This window comes from Eptatretus burgeri, chromosome 14 (genome assembly GCF_056783735.1).
Source record: "Eptatretus burgeri isolate ZD-2024b chromosome 14, Ebu_testis_v1, whole genome shotgun sequence".
Classification (NCBI taxonomy): Eukaryota; Metazoa; Chordata; class Myxini; order Myxiniformes; family Myxinidae; genus Eptatretus; species Eptatretus burgeri.
Window position 1 is genome coordinate 45,515,585 of NC_140974.1, and position 20,015 is coordinate 45,535,599.

At 41.7% G+C, this 20,015-nt stretch overlaps 2 protein-coding genes across 5 annotated transcripts in view; one reads left to right on the forward strand and one right to left on the reverse strand.

Annotated features, from left to right (window-relative positions):
* LOC147013076 (protein crumbs homolog 1-like) overlaps positions 1-9,667 on the forward strand; it is a 91,483-nt gene extending 81,816 nt beyond the window's left edge. The window contains exon 12 of one of the 2 annotated variants that reach the window (XM_085854609.1): positions 8,378-9,667. In XM_085854609.1, coding sequence (XP_085710735.1) covers positions 8,378-8,605 — 228 coding nt within the window. In that variant the 3' untranslated portion in view covers positions 8,606-9,667. Of the gene's footprint in view, positions 1-6,651 lie in introns of both variants that reach the window. The other variant, XM_085854608.1, reaches the window with a different exon arrangement.
* An 8,503-nt stretch (positions 9,668-18,170) lies between these two features.
* LOC147013077 (cilia- and flagella-associated protein 157-like) overlaps positions 18,171-20,015 on the reverse strand; it is a 30,061-nt gene continuing 28,216 nt past the window's right edge. For all 3 annotated transcript variants that reach the window (XM_085854612.1, XM_085854611.1, XM_085854610.1), the window contains exon 9: positions 18,171-18,579. In XM_085854612.1, coding sequence (XP_085710738.1) covers positions 18,451-18,579 — 129 coding nt within the window. In that variant the 3' untranslated portion in view covers positions 18,171-18,450. The remainder of the gene's footprint in view (positions 18,580-20,015) is intronic.

Genomic DNA, 20,015 nt, shown 5'->3' on the forward strand with positions numbered 1-20,015 from the left:
CATAGCCCCACGGAGCTTATTTTTTTTCATTTTCATCCCAAGGTCAAGGTCACGAACTTAGAAAATTGCGAATTTTGACATAAAAATCATACGACCGTCCAAACTTTGAGAGCTAGGATGACAATATTTTTTATGCATAATCTTGAGGTCATTCCCCACCTAAAGTCTTGAAACCATTTTGCTCTATCTCGAACACCTTGCCCGTGGCGCCCCCTTCAAGTTTGTTTTTACGCCGATTTCATCAAAGTAAGGATATAATCCGAGGAGTTCGAAATGCCATATAGCCTATATGACGTTATATTGTTCCTGGAATGTTCTGGAGGGAGTTTTGCACCAAAGGTTATAATCCTTGACCTTTGACCGTTAAAGTTCACGAAGGTCAAATTTTCAAAGTTGTGGGAATCGAACCGGGTTTTCGACCTTCTTCGACGAACTAACTCCAATAAGCTATAGCACGTATCCTGTTTCTTTATTTTAATGTCCACAACATTGTTTTGTGACCTTTGAAGGTTACGCAAAGGTCAAATATATATATATATATATATATATATATATATATATATATATATATATATATATATATATATATATATATATATATATATATTTATTTATTACACCACGTTTGCTTTCTTGACACCTCTACTCAGTAAGAAATGAATGTCTATTATAAGTACATACTATTGGAACAGTTTCTCAAACGGTGGGCCAAGATCCCCAAGGGGGTTACGAGTGAGTTTCCATGGGGGAAAGGAGGGGTTACGAGCTGTCTGAGCAAAGTAGTTAACACAAGTCCTAGTGATGGTCCCAACGACTTACTTGCGTGAATTTGCATTCTCAAGCTTAATAGTGACCATACCTAAAGCCAGAAACAGGCTGGATGTCATCAAGAGCGAGCCACAATTTTCGCCGAATAACACGAGTCCTCGAATTGATATGTTGTGTGCAAAAAGGGGGAAAAATGGCCCAGATTGCAGCCTTATTAACCTCCGCCATCTTCGAAGATGGATGGAGGTTACTGTTTTCACCCCTTTCTGTTTGTCTGTTTGTTTATTTGTGAACAGTATTACGGAAAAACTCCTTGACGGATTTCGACGAAACTTGGTGGGGGGGGTGGGGGGGTTAGGTATGGTCCAAGGATCATGCCTATAAAATTTGGACTGTTAGATCCAAAAATTTAGATCCAAAATTATTATGTTAGATCCTTGGGGTCAAAAAACAAAAAAATGTTAGATCCAAAAAAAACTCCCCCCCCCAAAAAAAAATTATTTTTTTTGCATGTCTACATGTTTCAAGTGATTTCCAACCCCCCCCCCCCCAAAAAAAATTGTTAGCCCCCCAAAAAAATTGTTAGAGAAAAATTTTTTTGCAATTTTACATGTTTTAAGTGATTTCCAACCCCCCCAAAAAAATTGTTACCCCCCAAAAAAATTGTTAGACAAAAAATTTTTTTTGCAATTCTACATGTTTTAAGTGATTTCCAACCCCCCCCCAAAAAAATTGTTTGAGAAAAAAATTGCATTTCTACATGTTTTAAGTGATTTCTAACCCCCCCCTCCCAAAAAAAATTGTTAGAGAAAAAAAATTTTGCAACTTTTTTTTTCAACAAAATTTCTATTTTTTTTTATTTTTATTTTTTTTGCATTTTTACATGTTTTAAATTATTTCCAACCCCCCCCCCCCCCAAAAAAAAATGTTAGAGAAAAGAACTATAACTGTCAGCACTGTTGACATCATATTTAATGAATAAGATATAAGGTTCACTTGAGTGACCCAGCAGTATTGGTGGCGGAGGGTTTGCCACTCTCCCGAGTGCTCCCCCTCTAGTTGTTACTCCTGTAATCAGGTTGGCAAAGCCCAGCTCAGTTTTCCCCATGTGGGTTTAAAAAAAAAAACTCCACTTGAATAAACCCAGTATTTTCTCCAGAAAAGTGGGGGGAGGGGGGTGTTCCAAAATCCCCATTCCTGTATTTTTTTGTTTGTTTTTTGTGCTCTTGGAGGGATAAAAGTTGGTCGTGGTGACCATATACTCAGAAGGTTGGGTCGTCTGATAAATCCGCTTGATAAACGCAATTAGAGCATGAGTACGTCGTGGAACAGTTATTGCTGTGAAGGCACTCTTCCCACCATGCATGGGGCAAACCAATTTAGACCCAAAACTTATGGATGTTTCAATTTGGTCAGTTATTTAACATCAACAAATATTGTTCACCACTCACTTCAAATTCACATTCTATACCCAAATGGATAATGTAAGGTGGCTAAATAGCTTGTGTAATCTAATTTGCCACTTCAGATGAATTGTTGCATTCATCCTTCCCTACCTCCATCATCTTCATCATCATCGCCACCACCACCTCCTCCTCCTCCTCTTCCTCCAACACCACCCTCCCTCATTGTTGACATCCGCATGCTCATAATCTTGTTTTCACCAATTATGCAGCAATCAATCATTGCATGCCACACACCTCATTTTTCAGTGGAATTTCACTGACAATCGAACATCTTTGAGATATTTATTCGCCGTCTCGGTGATTGCCACTAAATTGGACAATCAGGTGATTTACACAAAAATTACTGCTTGCTCCCTTTCATTAAGACAGCTGTGAATGTGATCCTCGGATAGTGTTCGAATGGCAGGGTGACAATTTGTACAATGAATCTTGCTCGCAGGAAAATATATCGAGTTGTCAACCTCCACTCATTGCCTTAAGTTTTCAACTTTGTGTAGCACGGTCTTGCTTGTCAATGTGAGTTACCTAGTTGATACATACCATCCACATCCAGTATTTTACCTGACCTCCATAATCTCGTTTTAGTCCATATACATTGTCTGTGTAGCAGTTGTTCTAACCTAAATGCTTACTCTTGTGAAATATGGCACAGATTGTTTTGCATCCACATTCTTGCTGATAGGACAGTGGGCCTTGCATCCACTGATGGTACAGTATCAGAATGGCAGTGGTTTTTAAAATAGACAAGTCTGGAGATGGCAATGGTTCACGAGCAGTATTTGATGATGTAGATTGTTTCAGAAGTCAAGGATGAGACAATGTGATAATGTTTGACCAAGTTATAAAAATGATCAACATGATGTGGTTCGAGTGACAGGTTATTAGCTGCAAAATGTCTAAAACCCTGTTTCACTCAACAATTTTCAAAATTTGGCCTTTGCGTAACCTTCAAAGGTCACAAAACAATGTTGTGGACATTAAAATAAAGAAACAGGATACGTGCTATAGCTTATTGGAGTTAGTTCGTCGAAGAAGGTCGAAAATCCGGTTCGATTCCCACAACTTTGAAAATTTGACCTTTGTGAACTTTAAAGGTTAAAAGTCAAGGATTATGACCTTTGGTGCAAAACTTCCTCTGGAACATTCCAGGAACAATATAATGTCATATAGGCTATATGGCATTTCGCACTCCTCGGATTATCCAGACTGATGAAATCAGCGTAAAATCAAACTTGGAGGGGGCGCCACGGGCAAGGTGTTCGAGATAGAGCAAAATGGTTTCATGACTTTAGGTGGGGAATGACCTCAAGATTATGCATAAAAAATATTGTCATCCTCGCTCTCAAAGTTTGGGCGGTCATATGATTTTTATGTCAAAATTCGCAACTTTCTAAGCTCGTGACCTTGTGACCTTGACGTTGGGACTAAAATGAAAAATCGAGCTCTTTGAGGCTATCCAGGTGCCATTGAGCTAACCAAATACCAAAACCCTTGTCAGATTCGACAAACCCCCTCGGAGAAGATGCAAATTGAAATCGGCTACCCCCTATAAACATGTTTTTTGGGCGTGGCTCCGCCCATAATGGGCGCACCACACCCATTCTCAGGAAAACACAACGAGATCATGATTATAAACCTCCCACCAAAATTTTATCAGGATCGGATCAAAACCCACGGAGCTATGCTCGGGACAGACAGACAGACAGACAGACAAGCCGGTAGGCGAACATGGGTAGTCGCCTACCCAATAGAACCTGACACATTGGGCCCGTTCGATGGGGAATAACCTGAGGATTAAGCACAATAAAATTCATGATTCGAGCTTCAAGGGTTAATGCTGCAGATTGTTTTTTCGTTAAAATACCCCCACATTTGGAGGTTTTTCGGCTGTTGCTAGGCAACGGAGGGGACCACAGCAACGGTTCTTTCTCACACATAACTCGGACATACCATGAACTTACCATACCAGTTTCATGTATATCTGAATCATAGTCTCTGAGATATAACGAACTTCGTTTTTTTTATTCTTTTCGACCAGGGTTCATTCAAAGTCTATCTTCTCCTACAGTTTTCATATAATAGGATCTGGCTGGAAATTTTTGACAATATGGCTGAATGTACTGCCCACAGTCGCTCGTGGCCCGATTTTGGATTTTCCAAAAAATAAATTTTTTATGATTTTTCAAAAATTTCAGTCCCGTTGCTTGGCAACGGTGGTGTCCAGAGCAACGGTTCACATTTGCACACAACTAGGTCATGGTATGAACCTACCAACCAAGTTTCATCGAAATCGCCATTGCATTAAGTGAGCACTGGACCGAACAGAGGGACAGCCAGACGGACAGATAAACGGACAAGCCGGTAGGCGGACATGGGTAGTATCGATGGGCCCGTTCGATGGGGAATGACCTGAGGATTAAGCACAATAAAATTCATGATTCTAGCTTCAAAGGTTAATGCTGAAGATTGTTTTTTCGTTAAAATACCTCCATATATAGAGGTTTTTCAGCCGTTGCTAGGCAACGGAGGAGGACATACCATGAACCTACCATACCAGTTTCATGTATTTCTGACTCATAGTCTCTGAGATATAACGAACTTCGTTTTTTTATTGTTTTCGACCAGGGTTCATTCAAAGTCTATCTTCTCCGACAGTTTTCATAGGATCCGGCTGGAAGTTTTTGACAATATGGCTGAATGTACTGCCCACAGTCGCTCATGGCCCGATTTTTTGATTTTCGAAAAAATTAATTTTTTATGCTTTTTCTAAAATTTTTAAGTCCCGTTGCTAGGCAACGGTGGTGTCCATAGCAACGGTTCTCATTTGCTTACAACTCTGTCATGGTATGAACCTACCAACCAAGTTTCATCGAAATCGCCATTGTATTAACTGAAATCGACATTTTAAATACTGATGGGGAAGAACAAATCTCAATAAAAAAAAAAAATTCAAAATTTTTTTTGGACGAGATCGACTACCTAACAAACATATCGACGGAAAAACTGATAATAAGGGTAGAACAAATTTGAAAAAAAATTTTTTTTTTAATTTTCTTTTTTTTCGACTCGATCGACGACCCAACAGACAGATTGACAAGCCAGTAGGCGAACATGGGTAGTCGCCTACCCAATAGCACCTGACACATTGGGCCCGTTCGATGGGGAATGACCTGAGGATTAAGCAAAATAAAATTCATGATTCTTGCTTCAAGGGTTAATGCTGCAGATTGTTTTTTCGTTAAAATACCCCCACATTTAGAGGTTTTTTGGCCGTTGCTCGGCAACGGAGGGGTCCATAGCAACGGTTCTTTCTCACAAATAACTCGGGCATACCATGAACCTACCATACCAGTTTCATGTATATCTGACTCATAGTCTCTGAGATATAACGAACTTCGTTTTTTTTATTGTTTTCGACCAGGGTTCATTCAAAGTCTATCTTCTCCGACAGTTTTCATAGGATCCGGCTGGAAATTTTTGACAATATCGCTGAATGTACTGCCCACAGTCGCTCGATTTTTGATTTTCGAAAAAATAATTTTTTTATGATTTTTCAAAAATTTCAAAGTCCCGTTGCTCGGCAATGGATGGGTCCATAACAACGGTTTTCATTTGCACACAACTCGGCCATGGTATGAACCTACCAACCAAGTTTCATCGAAATCACCATTGCATTAACGGAGCACTGGACCGAACAGAGGGACAGACAGACAGACCGACAAACATATCGATGGAAAAAGTGCTAATATGGGTAAAACAAATTTCAAGAAAAATTTTTTTTGAAAAAAAAAAAAGTTTTTCGACTTGATCGACTACCCAACAGATGCACACCAATAACGAATATAGTTGTCACTTATTTTTTTGTGAACCAATTATTTATTTCATTGTTCTTTATTACAGGTCAAAGTCCAGTGAACATGCTGTTGCATGGTCTAGTGTTTCCAATTGTCTTGCAGCTCGTTAGCAGAACAGCTACATGTTGACTGATGTTTGTTCTTGCTTAGAAATGATCGCACACATTGATACTTCTTATGGACCTCATTGCGGTTTATAAAGCTATTTCCCTGGTATCATTCCTTCAGCATCTTTACTGCTTTGGCGGAGATGAGGAATTTATTTTTATATTCGGTTTTAGTTGGTTCTGATAGGTTAGCGCAGCATCAGGCTCTGTTGTCTTTGAATCCGCTAGGATGCAAAATGGTTACTTGCAAACATACTGTGCCATAACGAGGGCAATAATGATGAATTGTCTTTTCTTTTTTTTTTCATTGTAATTCAAAAATGATCAGGGTGTTCTCCACAAAGGTCAACTATTTGTGTGTGTACCTAAAGTATGTAAGTATATAGTTGACTGATCTGTATAAAATGGCTTCACCAACTTCTTGATGCATTCTTAACACTCTTCACATTTCTGCAGTTGGTGTCTTCTTCTGGCGTTCCTGTGGCAGCCATTGTGGTACCAGCAGTGGTCGGTGGACTGTTGCTCTTGGCGCTGCTCGTGCTGGCGACATATTGCTGCTTGAAAGTGCGAGACAAGCGCCAGCAAGAGGGGTCATATAATCCCAGCCAGCTGGAGAAGGTCGCTGGAGGGGCACAAAGCCAGGGGCAGGGCAGTGGCCTACAAAAACCCCCTGAAGAACGCCTCATTTGATTGAGGCCCATCGCTTGGTTTGAGTTTCAGATCTTGCCACAAAGTTTCAGCCGTTAAATTACTTGGTTCATCCGAAGTATTTGAGGGCCACTTGTACATGGCAAGACCGTTTCCTCCAGTTGTACTTTCCTACCGGTCAGGTCCACACCATTCCTTCAGCGTCGAGGGACACTTGGGCAACTGAATGTCCATGCATTGGACTTTTAGCCACTCCCATTATTTCTATTTTGTTCTACAATGAGAAGAGTTCATTTAAGGTCACGATTTGCTTTGCAAGCAAGAGTATCAGGAATCAAAGGGATATTTGAAAAAGGAAGTATTTGACAATGGAGTGTTTAACTGCAAGCAGTGTTGAAGTAACTTGTAGGAAAGTGTCATCATCAAAGAGCAGTTTTTACAATCAGCCAAACGGTTAGATGTGCACCCTCTTACCTTTATGTTGCTATTCGTTACATGGAACCTTGTGCAATAGTCCAAGAGAATTGAGCTTCTTCAAACAATCAACAGCTCGTTTAGTTTGGATGCCATGTTGGAACAATGGTCTTTGTACGGCATTCTCTCATTGTTTATATTCCGACTCAGTCAATCACTGCCTGTGATGCTTGCTTTCTGGTGACATTGAGATTTTGCTGCTCATATTGCCTGAAAAGTAACAAATAAAATTTCTTCCAACTGCGTGCTGGTATCGTTACAAACACCGTAGCTGCTGTATTTCAATTGGAGAATTTCCGAATCAAACGAAATTGGTTTTCACATCATCGGTTCAATTTGACATCCTGTGAATAAAATGGTGTACTTTTGTATCTCACTTGGTTTAGGGGAATGCTATCACTGGCTTTAATCCACTCTTTAAATATGCAAACTACCATGGTGGTACCAGTTCACTGCTTCATTCTGTTTTTGGTGTTTTTAACCTGTGATGTAATCACAATCCTTGGATGTGGGGGGATAGGAGAGGGTTTAAAGTTTACCGTTAAACAAACTTATTTTAATCATGAAAAGGTATTTTAAGGTGCAACTGATCCCATTCATGCCTGATGTTGGCTTAATGGTCGGGGTGGTGAGCTTGGGATCCTAGAATCCTAAGTTCAAATCCTGCTCTGCTGTTGAATTAATACCAGGTGGGGTTGACTCTGCCTGTCATCCTTCTGAGGTTGGCAAAATGAGTACCAGCTTGCTGGTATCCTGTGTCGGAGTGGTGACCCGTCCAGGATTGTGCCTAGTAGCCAAGGAGACTGCTTGGGCAGCACTAACACTCTGCACAGAGTATGGTCCCAATGGATGGATGGATGGATGGATCCCATTTCATGTTTGCTTAATTACTTCTTCAATAGTCTGTATTAATTTTTCTTTAAATTTACATCCCTCATGATTAGTTATGTCCTGAACCTCCCACAGCCAGATTTGTAGACCAGGAACTGGATCGCCCAACCACTTCGACCTCTTTTGTTTTGACTTGCCACACTTCCCCTCCCCCTTTTATTTCCTTCAGCGGGAACAAAACCTGGCACCCCAACTTGGGGGGTTGGACTTGGTCATTGCTTTGCTTGTTGGGGCGGCGGGACTCCTGCTCATATTGATGCTGCTGGTCTTCGTCGCTGTGGCTCGCCGCAAACGGGCCTCACAAGGAGGTTACAATCCAAGTAGGCAGGAGAAGGAGGGGGCTCGGGTGGAGATGTGGAACGTCATGCAGGCTCCTCCAATAGAAAGACTCATATGAGCTACTCATTTGGCTCGGTGCTTCTGCATCATTGGAGATAAGTCGTAGAAAAGTGCTACCTGTTTGATATCTACCTGTTTCCAAAATTCTAACAAGTGTTTGATCAGCTGGCTGGCTTGGTGACCAATGAGTTGCCAGGGGAATTTACCAGTCAGTAAATCACAGGAGATTTGAGAATAAATTGAACTTTTTTTTATATTTTGGATCTAACTTGATGTGTTGCTGCTTCTCTAATACTCAATATATGGCAATGAGGTCAATATATGACATTATGAAATGTTGATTCTTTTTATTACTCTAAGCAGTCTAAACCAATAAGGAACACCATTTTCTCTTGGTTGTGTTTTTTTATTGCCTGTATATTCAAGTCTTTATTGCTGTTAACATGGTTGTAATTAACGTTTCTCATTTTCCTTTCCACCAATCAAAATGATCAGCATGTGTTATGATGACGTCACTGCCATGATTGGTGTAATTTGTGCAGTTGGGATATTTCAGTTTTAATGAAATGGGTTTGTACTATTAAAAGAAAAAAGAAAAAAAAGGTTTTGCACATTAAACCATGAGCTGACATTTTGGCGATGATTGTCCAACTTTGGTGACAGTTTTATCTGCTGGTTTACCTTGCCAAGAAGTTAGTCACCATCTTTAAATCGGTTTGAAACTCTTGCCCTACAACACAGCAGTGGTGTCAGCAGATCTGAGGAATCCTACAACATGGTTTCTCACATGTCCACACCTGGAGGTCAAGATTTGAATCCTTCAGATGAAAGAGTGGCTCAGCTGCAACGGATTACAGACTTGAATCGAGAGTTTTAGTTACTTGTAGATTGGTTATGTCATAATGTCATGATGACATTCTAACAACATGCTGTTGCTGCCACCCTTAAGTCAAGGTGTGGTTGAGGTGAGTTCCATTTTTTGTCATTTATAGTTATATTTAATCAGAGACACTGGACTATCTTGAGTGGTAGAAATCGAATAATGTGAACGGATCTCTGTTCTTTGTGTAAAACGAAGTGCATTTGCTGTACTAACAATAAAACGAACTTGGTACCTTGACGTGATTTTGTCTTGTAAAAATTGCATTGAAGCCGACATCAGAAACCTCTCTGGGTCAGTTTGATTTGGGCTGGAGTGGAAATCGGTTCGAATCTCCAGTTTTTGTGTTATGATGGACGATCCAACATGTCGGCAGCTTGATGAGTGGGGACTTTGGGCCACATAGTCAATCGGTATTTGGGCCTTTGAGGCTAAATATCCCACAGTTTACAAAGAGTAGACCATTATGTGTTGGTACCATTGTTAGACGTATAATTATACGTCTAACAATGGTACCAACACATAATTATAATATAATTATAATTAGCATTACTTGGTGTATAATAGGACGAACTATAAACTCTGCCTTGTTATAGTAGTTATGGTGCTGTCACTGCATACCAGGAAAGTTTCTCAAGGTGGGGCACACGCCCCAACGGTGGGGTGTGGCAATGTTTTGGTGGGGAATTAGGATTCAGAATTAATGAATCAATATATAATCGCTTTCATAGCTTTGCCTTCTGAATACATATGTAGTGTGTCCAATCATGCTGGGGCGTGCGATTATTTTGAAAATCAAAGTGGGGCGTGGGACAAAAATAGGTTGAGAAACACTGGTACCAGCTTAACTTGTACTGCATATATATATATATATATATATATATATATATATATATATATATATATTGTATGTAGTCATTTCTTGAAATAATCCATGGTTATGAATTTTGCATATAACTTGGTGAGATGACTCGAATCACAAGCACATCATGCTACGTCCAACTGGAAACAGATGATTGAATATGTTTAACAAGGGAAGGCATCTCGAGGTTGGGTCTACAGAGAGAGCAGCCTAAATAATGTCATCCTCCTCCTACAGTTCTGGCCTAATTATCTCCAAACTTGCTACAGGGAGTCAGTACAACCCCAATGAATGTTTTGGGGTGTTTTTATATTTGCCGGTGATCTTGGTGGGGTGGGGGACACAAATTCTCGAGATATGTGTATGGCGCCTCCAGGTGGAGGAGGGTATTACAAATCTCCATCATTTACAGTGCAGTATTCCTGTCCCCACGTTTTCCATTACACTAAGGTGTTTTGAATTATAAGCAGTGGGGTTGTTTTTGCCTCACGCATGTAACGGGTTTGTTTTGGGGGGTTTTTTTGTTGCATATACAGAGCTGTTGGTTGCCTATGCACTGCCCAAATAAAGGTATGCATCACAACGTGTTGCATGCTTAGAACAAAATCACCCATAGGACAGGTACTCTGCTAAGAGCATCAACAGAGGGAAAGATCTAGAATCACAAACATATGTGATGAACCTTGTTATTCAAAACCAAAATCGAATAAAACCAACAAAAAGGCAACTTGTCAGCTCCCCTGATAGTTGCCATCTTGGATTTACCCAGGATGTTCTGGTCAGATGATAATGCAAATTAGCTCTAAATGACCCCAATATGACAGACTTTAAAGTCAGAAAGCTTCAGCTTTTCATTTTGGAACAATAGCAAAAAGTTCACTACTGTGGAACGGGCAGAAAGCCCCCCCCCCCCAGGACAAACTGTTAAAGTGCAAAAATATAAGCCTGAATTTGTCCCATAGTGCTCACATCTGATTATGTTCTTCATGCCTCAAACAACCACTGTACCAAACTTGGTGCTTTATCCCACTCAGTCACGATTATTATGAGATTTAGCCCAAAGCCACATGATGAAACCTCTGCACTCTCATGCACAAGAAACCAGACAAGGTATTGAAGGAGATGGGTTAGGTGGGCAGATATCCACGATTAAACACAGGGAAGGACTGCATGATGGCACAGGTCAGCATTGCGGCGTCCATTGAGGTGGGCTCACTCGCCGACTCAATCAACCCCAGCCATAGTGTAAATTTCCCTGGCCCTGACCAACTCTCTTCACCCCCTAACCCATGCCCAGTGGCAAACTTCGGGATTGTGGTGCCTGGGGCGAAAGGTCAATAATAGCGCCCCACTGGCACAGTCATGAATTTCTCTTGGTAGGGCGATATGAAGACCTCTAAGCTTCCCCCAGCGGGCTCAGTTGCAGAGCCCTGGAAGCTGTTCAAAATGAGAATAGATTTCCACTTGGTTATGATATTCTGAGTTGACGAGACCAATTAATTACAAAGAATCCAGAAGAATTCCCATATTGTCTAAACGTGCACCGTGTTAAGGTGAACAGAGCAGTTTAGTCGGTCCTTCCATGGCATGGCATTATAATTACAAAACAAAAACGACAACATTGTAACAAAGCATTTATTAATACTAATAATATGAACAACAATAATAACAAGTGGATGTGCATTCAAAGTACACCACCCCCATTAGTGTAGTAGATAGTAGAAAAATTGTGTAAAATTATGATACAAGCATCAAATTTGGCATTTCTGTTCTGCAGGGCTTTCTGATCAAATCTGCCCGATTGTCCATTTGAAAATCCAAATTTTGAAAAATTTGATAGAAAAAAAAAACTTCTAAAAAATTTGAAGTCACAGCTGGCTGAAATTCTTGAAGCGCAAGTGAACATCCCAGACAGAGAACCAAGGGGAGATGCAGTCATCATTGATGGCTCAGCACTTATCAATGCCCGACCTCCACGCACTTCAAACATATTTGATGACTATACGAGAGAAAACATCATCCCAAAGGTGGAATCCTATGGTGCCAGTTACGAGAGGGTGGACGTAGTGTTTGATGTGTACAAGAAGTCAAGTCTGAAGTCCGAGGCATGGTCGAAAAGGCGGCAAGGAATCAGAATAAGAGTGACAGGAACCAGGAACCAGTAGGACCCCAAGTAACTGGAGAAGCTTTCTTCGAGATGACAGCAACAAGACTGAGCTGTTTCACTTTCTTGCGGAAAAGATGTGTGAAGCACAGACGACAAACACAGTCATTGTCACAAAAGGAGAAGATACCATTAGCAACACAAGGAAGTCACTGGATGCTGTGTCTCCATGTTGTCATGAAGAAGCTGACACTCGAATATTTGTACACGCCAGGGATGCAACGACGGATGGAAGCAAGTCCATTATCATTAAGGCTAATGACATGGATGTACTAGTCATAGCAATATCTGTACTGCCATCCTTGTAGGAACTAGGTCTTGAGAACATGTGGATTGCCTTTGGCCAAGGAGCCAAGGCACGATGGATTCCAGTCCATGAGGTAGTTTCTGTAATAGGGCCTGAGAAAGCGAGAGGGATCCCATACTTCCATGCGTTCACTGGATGTGACGTCGTGTCTGCCTTCCGCGGTAAAGGGAAGAAAACTGCATGGCAGACTTGGAACGTCCTTGATGATGTTTCTGAAACATTCACCAATCTCAGCCAGCATCCAACATTGATTCGTGATCTTGACTTTTATGAAGTTTATTTTATTTTTTTTTCAAATTTTTCAAAATTTGGATTTTCAAATGGCCAATCAGGCAGATTTGATTAGAATCCCCTGGAGAACAAATGTGCCAAATTTGATGCTTGTATCATCATTTGCACGATTCCTCTCAAAAATTGCTGTTATCTACCCCACTACATGCCAAATAAACAAGAAAAAGAGCAATCAGAGATTGCAGACCCTCACCAGGACTTGTTTTGTGTGGCATTTGTGTATTCGTGTATTACGTAATTAATTAGAACTGCCACTTCATAACTGCTGCCAGTGATGACCAGGTACCAAGACTTTGATGTAACCCCCGCTTTGATTGGACACCTGACCCTGACCCATGACGCTTATCATTATTATTATTATTATTACTAATATTATTACTCAATTGAATTAATAATGGGATTAAAATAAATTCAATTGAAATCAAATGGAACACCAAATAACTACAGTCCTGCAATGAAGTAATCAGAAGGAACCCAAACAAGCCAACAACAAAGATGAAGTCATCAGGTGGAACCTGGATAGGATTCACATTTCAGCTGCTGCTCCTCTACCCTCAAACCCATCCAGGCACAGCCAAGTGAGCCTTATTCAAAAAAAAAAAAAAACAGAACCCAGATCAAAAAAATAAATAATTCTGGCTGCCAGACCATGTGTCTGATCGAGTTGAAATTTAAAACATGTATTCCCCATCACTACTGGATCATAATTGTGAAGTTTCCCGTCGATTGATTAAGTGGTTCCAGAGAAAACATTATTTAATATTTTTCTTGATTCCAATATGGCTGCCAAACCATGCGACATCAATTATTCTGAAGCAAACTTGCACACGCATGCCTTGGGGAACATTTGTGTGAAGTTTCCCCTCGATCTGTCCAGCCGTTCTGGAGAAGATGTTCACATGTTTTCGGGTAAATCCAATATGGCTGCCAAACCATGTCACCGATGACATCATATGTATGAACCTTTTGTTCCTCGTGGATAGGTGATAGTATGTGAAAAGTTATGCCTCGATCTGTTCAGCCATTTCAGAGAAGAAGACAACCTTTGGTTAGGGCATTATCCCGATGCCACGTGGGCAGTTTGGTCTGGATCCGGTTGTCGGTTTCAGAGAAGAAGATTTTTGAATGAAATACCAATATGTGGGGCAAAACCCCCTTTTACTCCATTTGAATGGGTGGATCCGGATGGGAGGCACAACCCCATCAGACCATACTGTCCTGATGGAGGCGTTGTATGAAATTTGGTCCATATCGGTCGGGTAGTTTGTGAGGAGAACATGTTTGAGTCAAATGTTAATGGACATACGTTGGGATGAATGGCCCAACACCGGGACCCACTCCATGAGCTTATTTCAGAGAAATAACCTAAAAATGGAAACTCCTGGGTAAATGAGGGACACCAAGTATATTGAAAGCAAACGGCTTCTACACAGGTGTGGCCCATGTTTTAACGAAGCAAATAACATCCCAGCATGCTCTAAGGTCATGTATAAAAACTCGGGCCGCCTGTCCTGAAGCTCACCTGGATCAGGAGCAACAGTCGCTCAAACCTGCAAGTCTCCTTACCCTGAGTGTTTTAATGCCGTGAATAAACTTTGGTACATCAAGGGTGATGAATTTTGTGGTCAAGTTTCATTGAAATTGTGTGTGTGTAGTTCGGAGAAGAGAGCAAATACCAATTTTAGGTGGACAGAACCCCCCCCCCTTTCCACCCCCGTCCCACACTCCCGGTAGACCCCTTAATGAGTGCAGATTTTGATGCTGTTGATACACTTTGGTACATTATGGGCGATGAATGTTGTGGTCAAGTCTCATAGAAATCGTGTGTGTAGTTTCGGAGGAGACAGCAAATAACTATTTTGGGGGATCAAAAAAACCCCCTGTATAGCCCTTTAATGAGCGCAAATTTTGATGTGGTCGATGAAGGGTGATGGTGATAATGGGTGATGAAGATTATGGTCAAGTTTCAACAAAATTCTTTGCGTAGTTCTGGAGAAGAGAGCAAATACCTATTTTAGGGGGTTCAATACCCCACCCACCCCCATAGACCCCTTAATGAGTGCAGATTTTGATGCGGTCAATACATCTTCATTGCGCATCAGATATGAAGCTTGTGGCCAAGTTTCATCAAAATCGTTTGTTTGGTCAAGTGATAATGACTGGAGCATTTACTGACTGACTCACTCACTCACTCACTCACCTGTGGACACTGCTTAATCGCATAAGCTCACCTGACTAAAGCCCAGATGAGCTGAAAATGTTTCATAGACCCGGTTGCCCTATAATTATGGTGAGCATGGCAGCAAAAGGAGACCTCAGTGACTTTGAAAGAGGGGTGGTCGCTGTGGTGCGTTTGGCAGGAAGTTCAGTGACAGACAGCTCAACTTACTGATGTTTCATGAGCAACGGTGTCAAAGGTGATGCCGGCATGGAACTCCAAGGGAAACACATCATCAGCAAAAGCCAACAGTAGGCGGAAGCACATACTCCAGGATTGTGATGTCAGTGCATTGATTTGAAGTGCAAGGCAAAGCAGGGGAGCAACTGGAGATCAATTGACTAAATTTCACCGTTGAGTGTGAGCAGCCAGTTTCATTAAAAACGGTTGACCAAGCTCTCCACAGAGTGGGATACCATAGTCGGGTTGCACTCCCCAAACCGTTCGTCACACCGAGCAATGCACGTTTGCGAGTCCAGTGGTGCAAAGACCACAGGCAATAGACTACCGAGCAGTGGAGAAATGTGATATGGTCAGATGAATCATCCTTCAGCTTGTTCTCGACAAACGGATAAGTGCACATGTGGCACCATCCGAAACAACTCGACAAGGCTGAGTGCTTAGTTCCAACAGTGAAGGGCTCTGGTGGTTCTGTAATGTTGTGGGACACATTTTCCTGACATGGTTTGGATGCAGTCATTCCCTTAGAAGGCAAGGTCAATGGCAATCGCTACTCAATGGTGCTGAATGATCATCTTCACCCGATGTCACAGCATTTATTTCCTGCCGAGAGGGGTGTCTTCCAGGATGACAATGCCCCCATCCACAGGGCACGTGTGGTCGCCTAATGATTTGATGAACATAACACTGATGTTATCCATATGCTATGGCCTTCTCAGTCACCAGATCTGAAACCAATCTCGCATTTATGGGATATCTGGAATGACGCCTGAGACAGCGTTTTGCAACCCCATCAAACAGGTGTGAGTTGATTGACTTTCTCGTGGAAGAAGGTTGCCACATTCCTCCTGCAGAATTTCAGACACCGGTAGACTCCATGCCGTGGCACATACAGGCTGTACTGGGCGCAACTGGTGGCCCAACACCCTATTAAGTGATTTACATTGGTGTTTCAATTTTTTTGTCCACCACCTGTACTTCAGTCCTTCACCGACAGATGACTGAATGCATTATTCTTTCCACTTCTCTCCTTTCCCCACTCCATGCCCTCTACTCTCTCCCCACCTTCAATCTTCCCTCCTCCACTCCCCCTACTGGCCCTACACTCTCCTTCCCCCCTCTTTCCCTCTCCCCCACCCCTTTCTACTCTCCCACTCCCCTACCCCTTTCCCTCTCTCCTCTTCTCTCCCCTTCTCCCTCTCCTCTCTCTCCTCCCCCTTCCACTCTCCCCTCTAACCTCACTGAGCCCTCCCCTCTTACCTCATCCCTCCACTCACAACTCCACTCTTCCCCCTCCTTCCTCTACTCTCCTCCCTCTCCTCTCTCCCCTCCCCCTGCTCTCGAGCTCCCTCTCTCTTGTTGCTCCTCCACCCTCCCTCCCCTCTTCCCTCATTGGCCCTCCACTCACTTACTGGATATTACTGGATTCTGACCTCACCTTTCCACTCCACTCATCGCTCGACTCTCACCTCTCACCTTACCCCTTCTCTTCTCACCTTCCCTCCACTTGGAAATATAGATGGATCTTTTTGACCCATATCAAACTGAGCTCACCCACAATGTCCACCTTTTCGGATTAGGTCACTGCAGAATGATAATGTAACCACAAAGTGATAATAATAATAATAATAATAATAATAATAATAATAATAATAATCGGTGATGGAACATAATGATAGCAATAATGGTACATGACAAAAATATCGAGAACACAAATGAATAAAATGTACAAATACATATATGTGTATTTTAGCTGTTGTGCACAAAGCGTATGAGACAGGCTTTGAATTTTGGGATTGAATGGAAATTTATTGACTCTTTGACCCCTTTCAGGGTATGAGAGCAAAGAAAACATAGTACTAATTAGTACAAACATCCACACGATGAGGCAAAGACCATTTTCTCGTTCTGGGGATGCTTTTTAGTTGTGATTTTAATACCCCCTCACACCAGGAGGGGCGCTGTACGATACACATTTCCTTGGAGAATTTGGCCTCCACCCCACTGCCCCCAAACCCTGAACCCTGGGGGTAATAAAATAAAGTTTTATCCCCATCATCCTCTTGTGCACACCCCGAGTATGTCCACTCGGTTTCAAAACATTTTGTCTGTTGGTGTGGGAATGCATAGAAGTCAAACAAAAACACCCACAAACAGACACTTCAAAAATCACATTTTTGTTATTTATCTCTTTCTTTATTTATCTATCTGTCGAGGAGAAGTGAATTATTGCAGGAATTTTTCTGTAAGGCCCACTTGGCTGCACCTGGATGGGTTTGAGGGAAGAGTAGTAGTGGCTGAAACCCAAATCCTATCCAGGTTCCTCCTGATTACTCCAGTACCGGTTCTAGCCACTCGGGGGCCCAAAGCAATAATTTATTTGGGGGCTCCTCAAACTCCCCTACCAAGAACACAAGGCCAAAATATTATAAAATAACACATTTCAATACCGTTTGGTAAAAATAATTCACTTGCTCGAAGCTCATTTATTAAAATCTTGAAAATAAGAAATTGGGCTTGTCCATTTTGGGCATTGAGGGGCCCCCTAACGGTTGGGGGTGGGGGGGGCTGAGGCAGAATGCTTGGACTTCCCATAGGACGAGCCAGCTCTGGATGACTCCATATTTTTTTTGCTTATTTGGGTTCCTTCTGATGACTCCAATGCAGTATTTGGTCTTCCATTTGATTGTGGTGAAAAAAATTGAAGCGATATGGATCATCTTTGTTGTTCGAGATTTATTGAAGTGAAGGATCAATAATCTGTGCTTCCTTGTGTGTACTTGCCACACCCAATACTATACACTCTGTACAATATTTGCGATTCATTGTGTATTGGGGTGATACAAGTCAGTAACCCAGGTACTATACCAAAAGGGGTATGTTAATATATTTAGAAAATTACATTCTAAGAGTTACATGCAGAAAAAAGATGTTACACTTATAGACCAAATAACCAAACAATGTGGCTATGGAGAGCCATTGGGAAACAGAAAACATTTCATTATGGTGAGACCTCCACAGCCTCTCCATTTCTTGAGGGATCGTCGTGTACGTCATCGATAACGTCACTGGAATGGTCCAAAGTCGGGAATGACCCGGGAGATCCAGACGAACAGTTTGTGGCTAAGTTCTGTGAATGGGGGCAGGAGAACAGGTTACAAAATCAGAGGTTGCATGAATGAATGTAAACATGTCTCTTGAAACTGCAGTGCTCAATGTTGAATCTGCAGAACCTGGTGATTCATTTTCACAACTGCTCAAATCAAATGAGCTATTTTCAGGAAAATATGTAACAGCTTAAGTTAATTGCTGTGCAAAAGTCTGAGACATTTTGCACTTTTCTTCTCTGGTGCATAAGGAATCTAAAACTTTGTGTTCAATGCAAATTATGACAAAAAGAAAATATTGTTCAAATAATCAAATTTATACACAATATACCTTGATATGAACTAATCGCGAGTATGTCCACCCTTTTCCTGCAAAACCATTGAAATTCTTCTCGGGGGTACTTTCAAATAATATTGTTGTCAACTCTTGTGGAATGGAGTTCCACGCTTTTTCCAAGGCCTTCCAAATTCCATCTTAGTTGCTCAGATTTTTATTTTACTTTTTCTTTGTCCTCCAGTCCCATACAGCTTCAATGATATTGAGATCAGGACGTTGAGGGGCCATTCCATGTGCTGAAGGACTTCAGCTTCTTCTTTTTTTTTTTTTGCAAATAAGTTTTAATTATTCCAAATGAGTGATTTTGGATAATTGTCTTGCTGTAAGATGAAGTTTAGACCAACAAGTCTTTCACCACGAGGGGATTTCATGGTGGATTAAAATTTATTTGTACCTTGCTGCAGTCAATATACTGTTGTGGATATGGCTCTTTGGGGTTAATAATGCATGAAATAGGGCAGTTATTTCCTTAACGTGAATGTCTGACATAATCGTAAAGTAATTGATTGTGATATTAGCTATGCGTCGCTTTTAAATCTAGTTAGGTGACGTCTACACATTCCTATCTCTGCATCTAGAAATTATCAATCCTTTTGATCCCATTTTTACCGTTTTCCCTTTTGTAACCTGTCATTAATGTGCCTTTTAGTGTTCTGACAGGCCATCAGGCACAGATCTAAGCAGCAAACGTGGCAAGCCATCATTACTGGCACAGCTTGTATATGAGCATCAGGGCTGAGTGGGTATGGAGGGTCGCTTTGTCCACCTGGGCAAGGCAGCGGCCAATGGTGAGTAAGGGGGGATGGGCACAGCGCAACATGAGTGATGCATAATCCCGAGGGGATAAAATGGCGAATGAGGACAGAAGTCAGGAGTTACCCAGCATTGAGTCTGTGGAAGCTGCTGCATTCCTTGCCACTCCACTCCAGACAAGGTCACGCATCAGCCCATGCAAAAGCCACACCCTCTCCTCTCCTCTCGAGCTTGTTGGTGACAACAAGTGATTGGTTCAGTTCCAGCTGCCGGGACCAGTGGGACCTGATCACCAGACTGCATCTGATTTGCCTGCAATCTCTTCTGTCTTGTCCTTACCCATGTATCTATCTCACATCTAGCATGTCT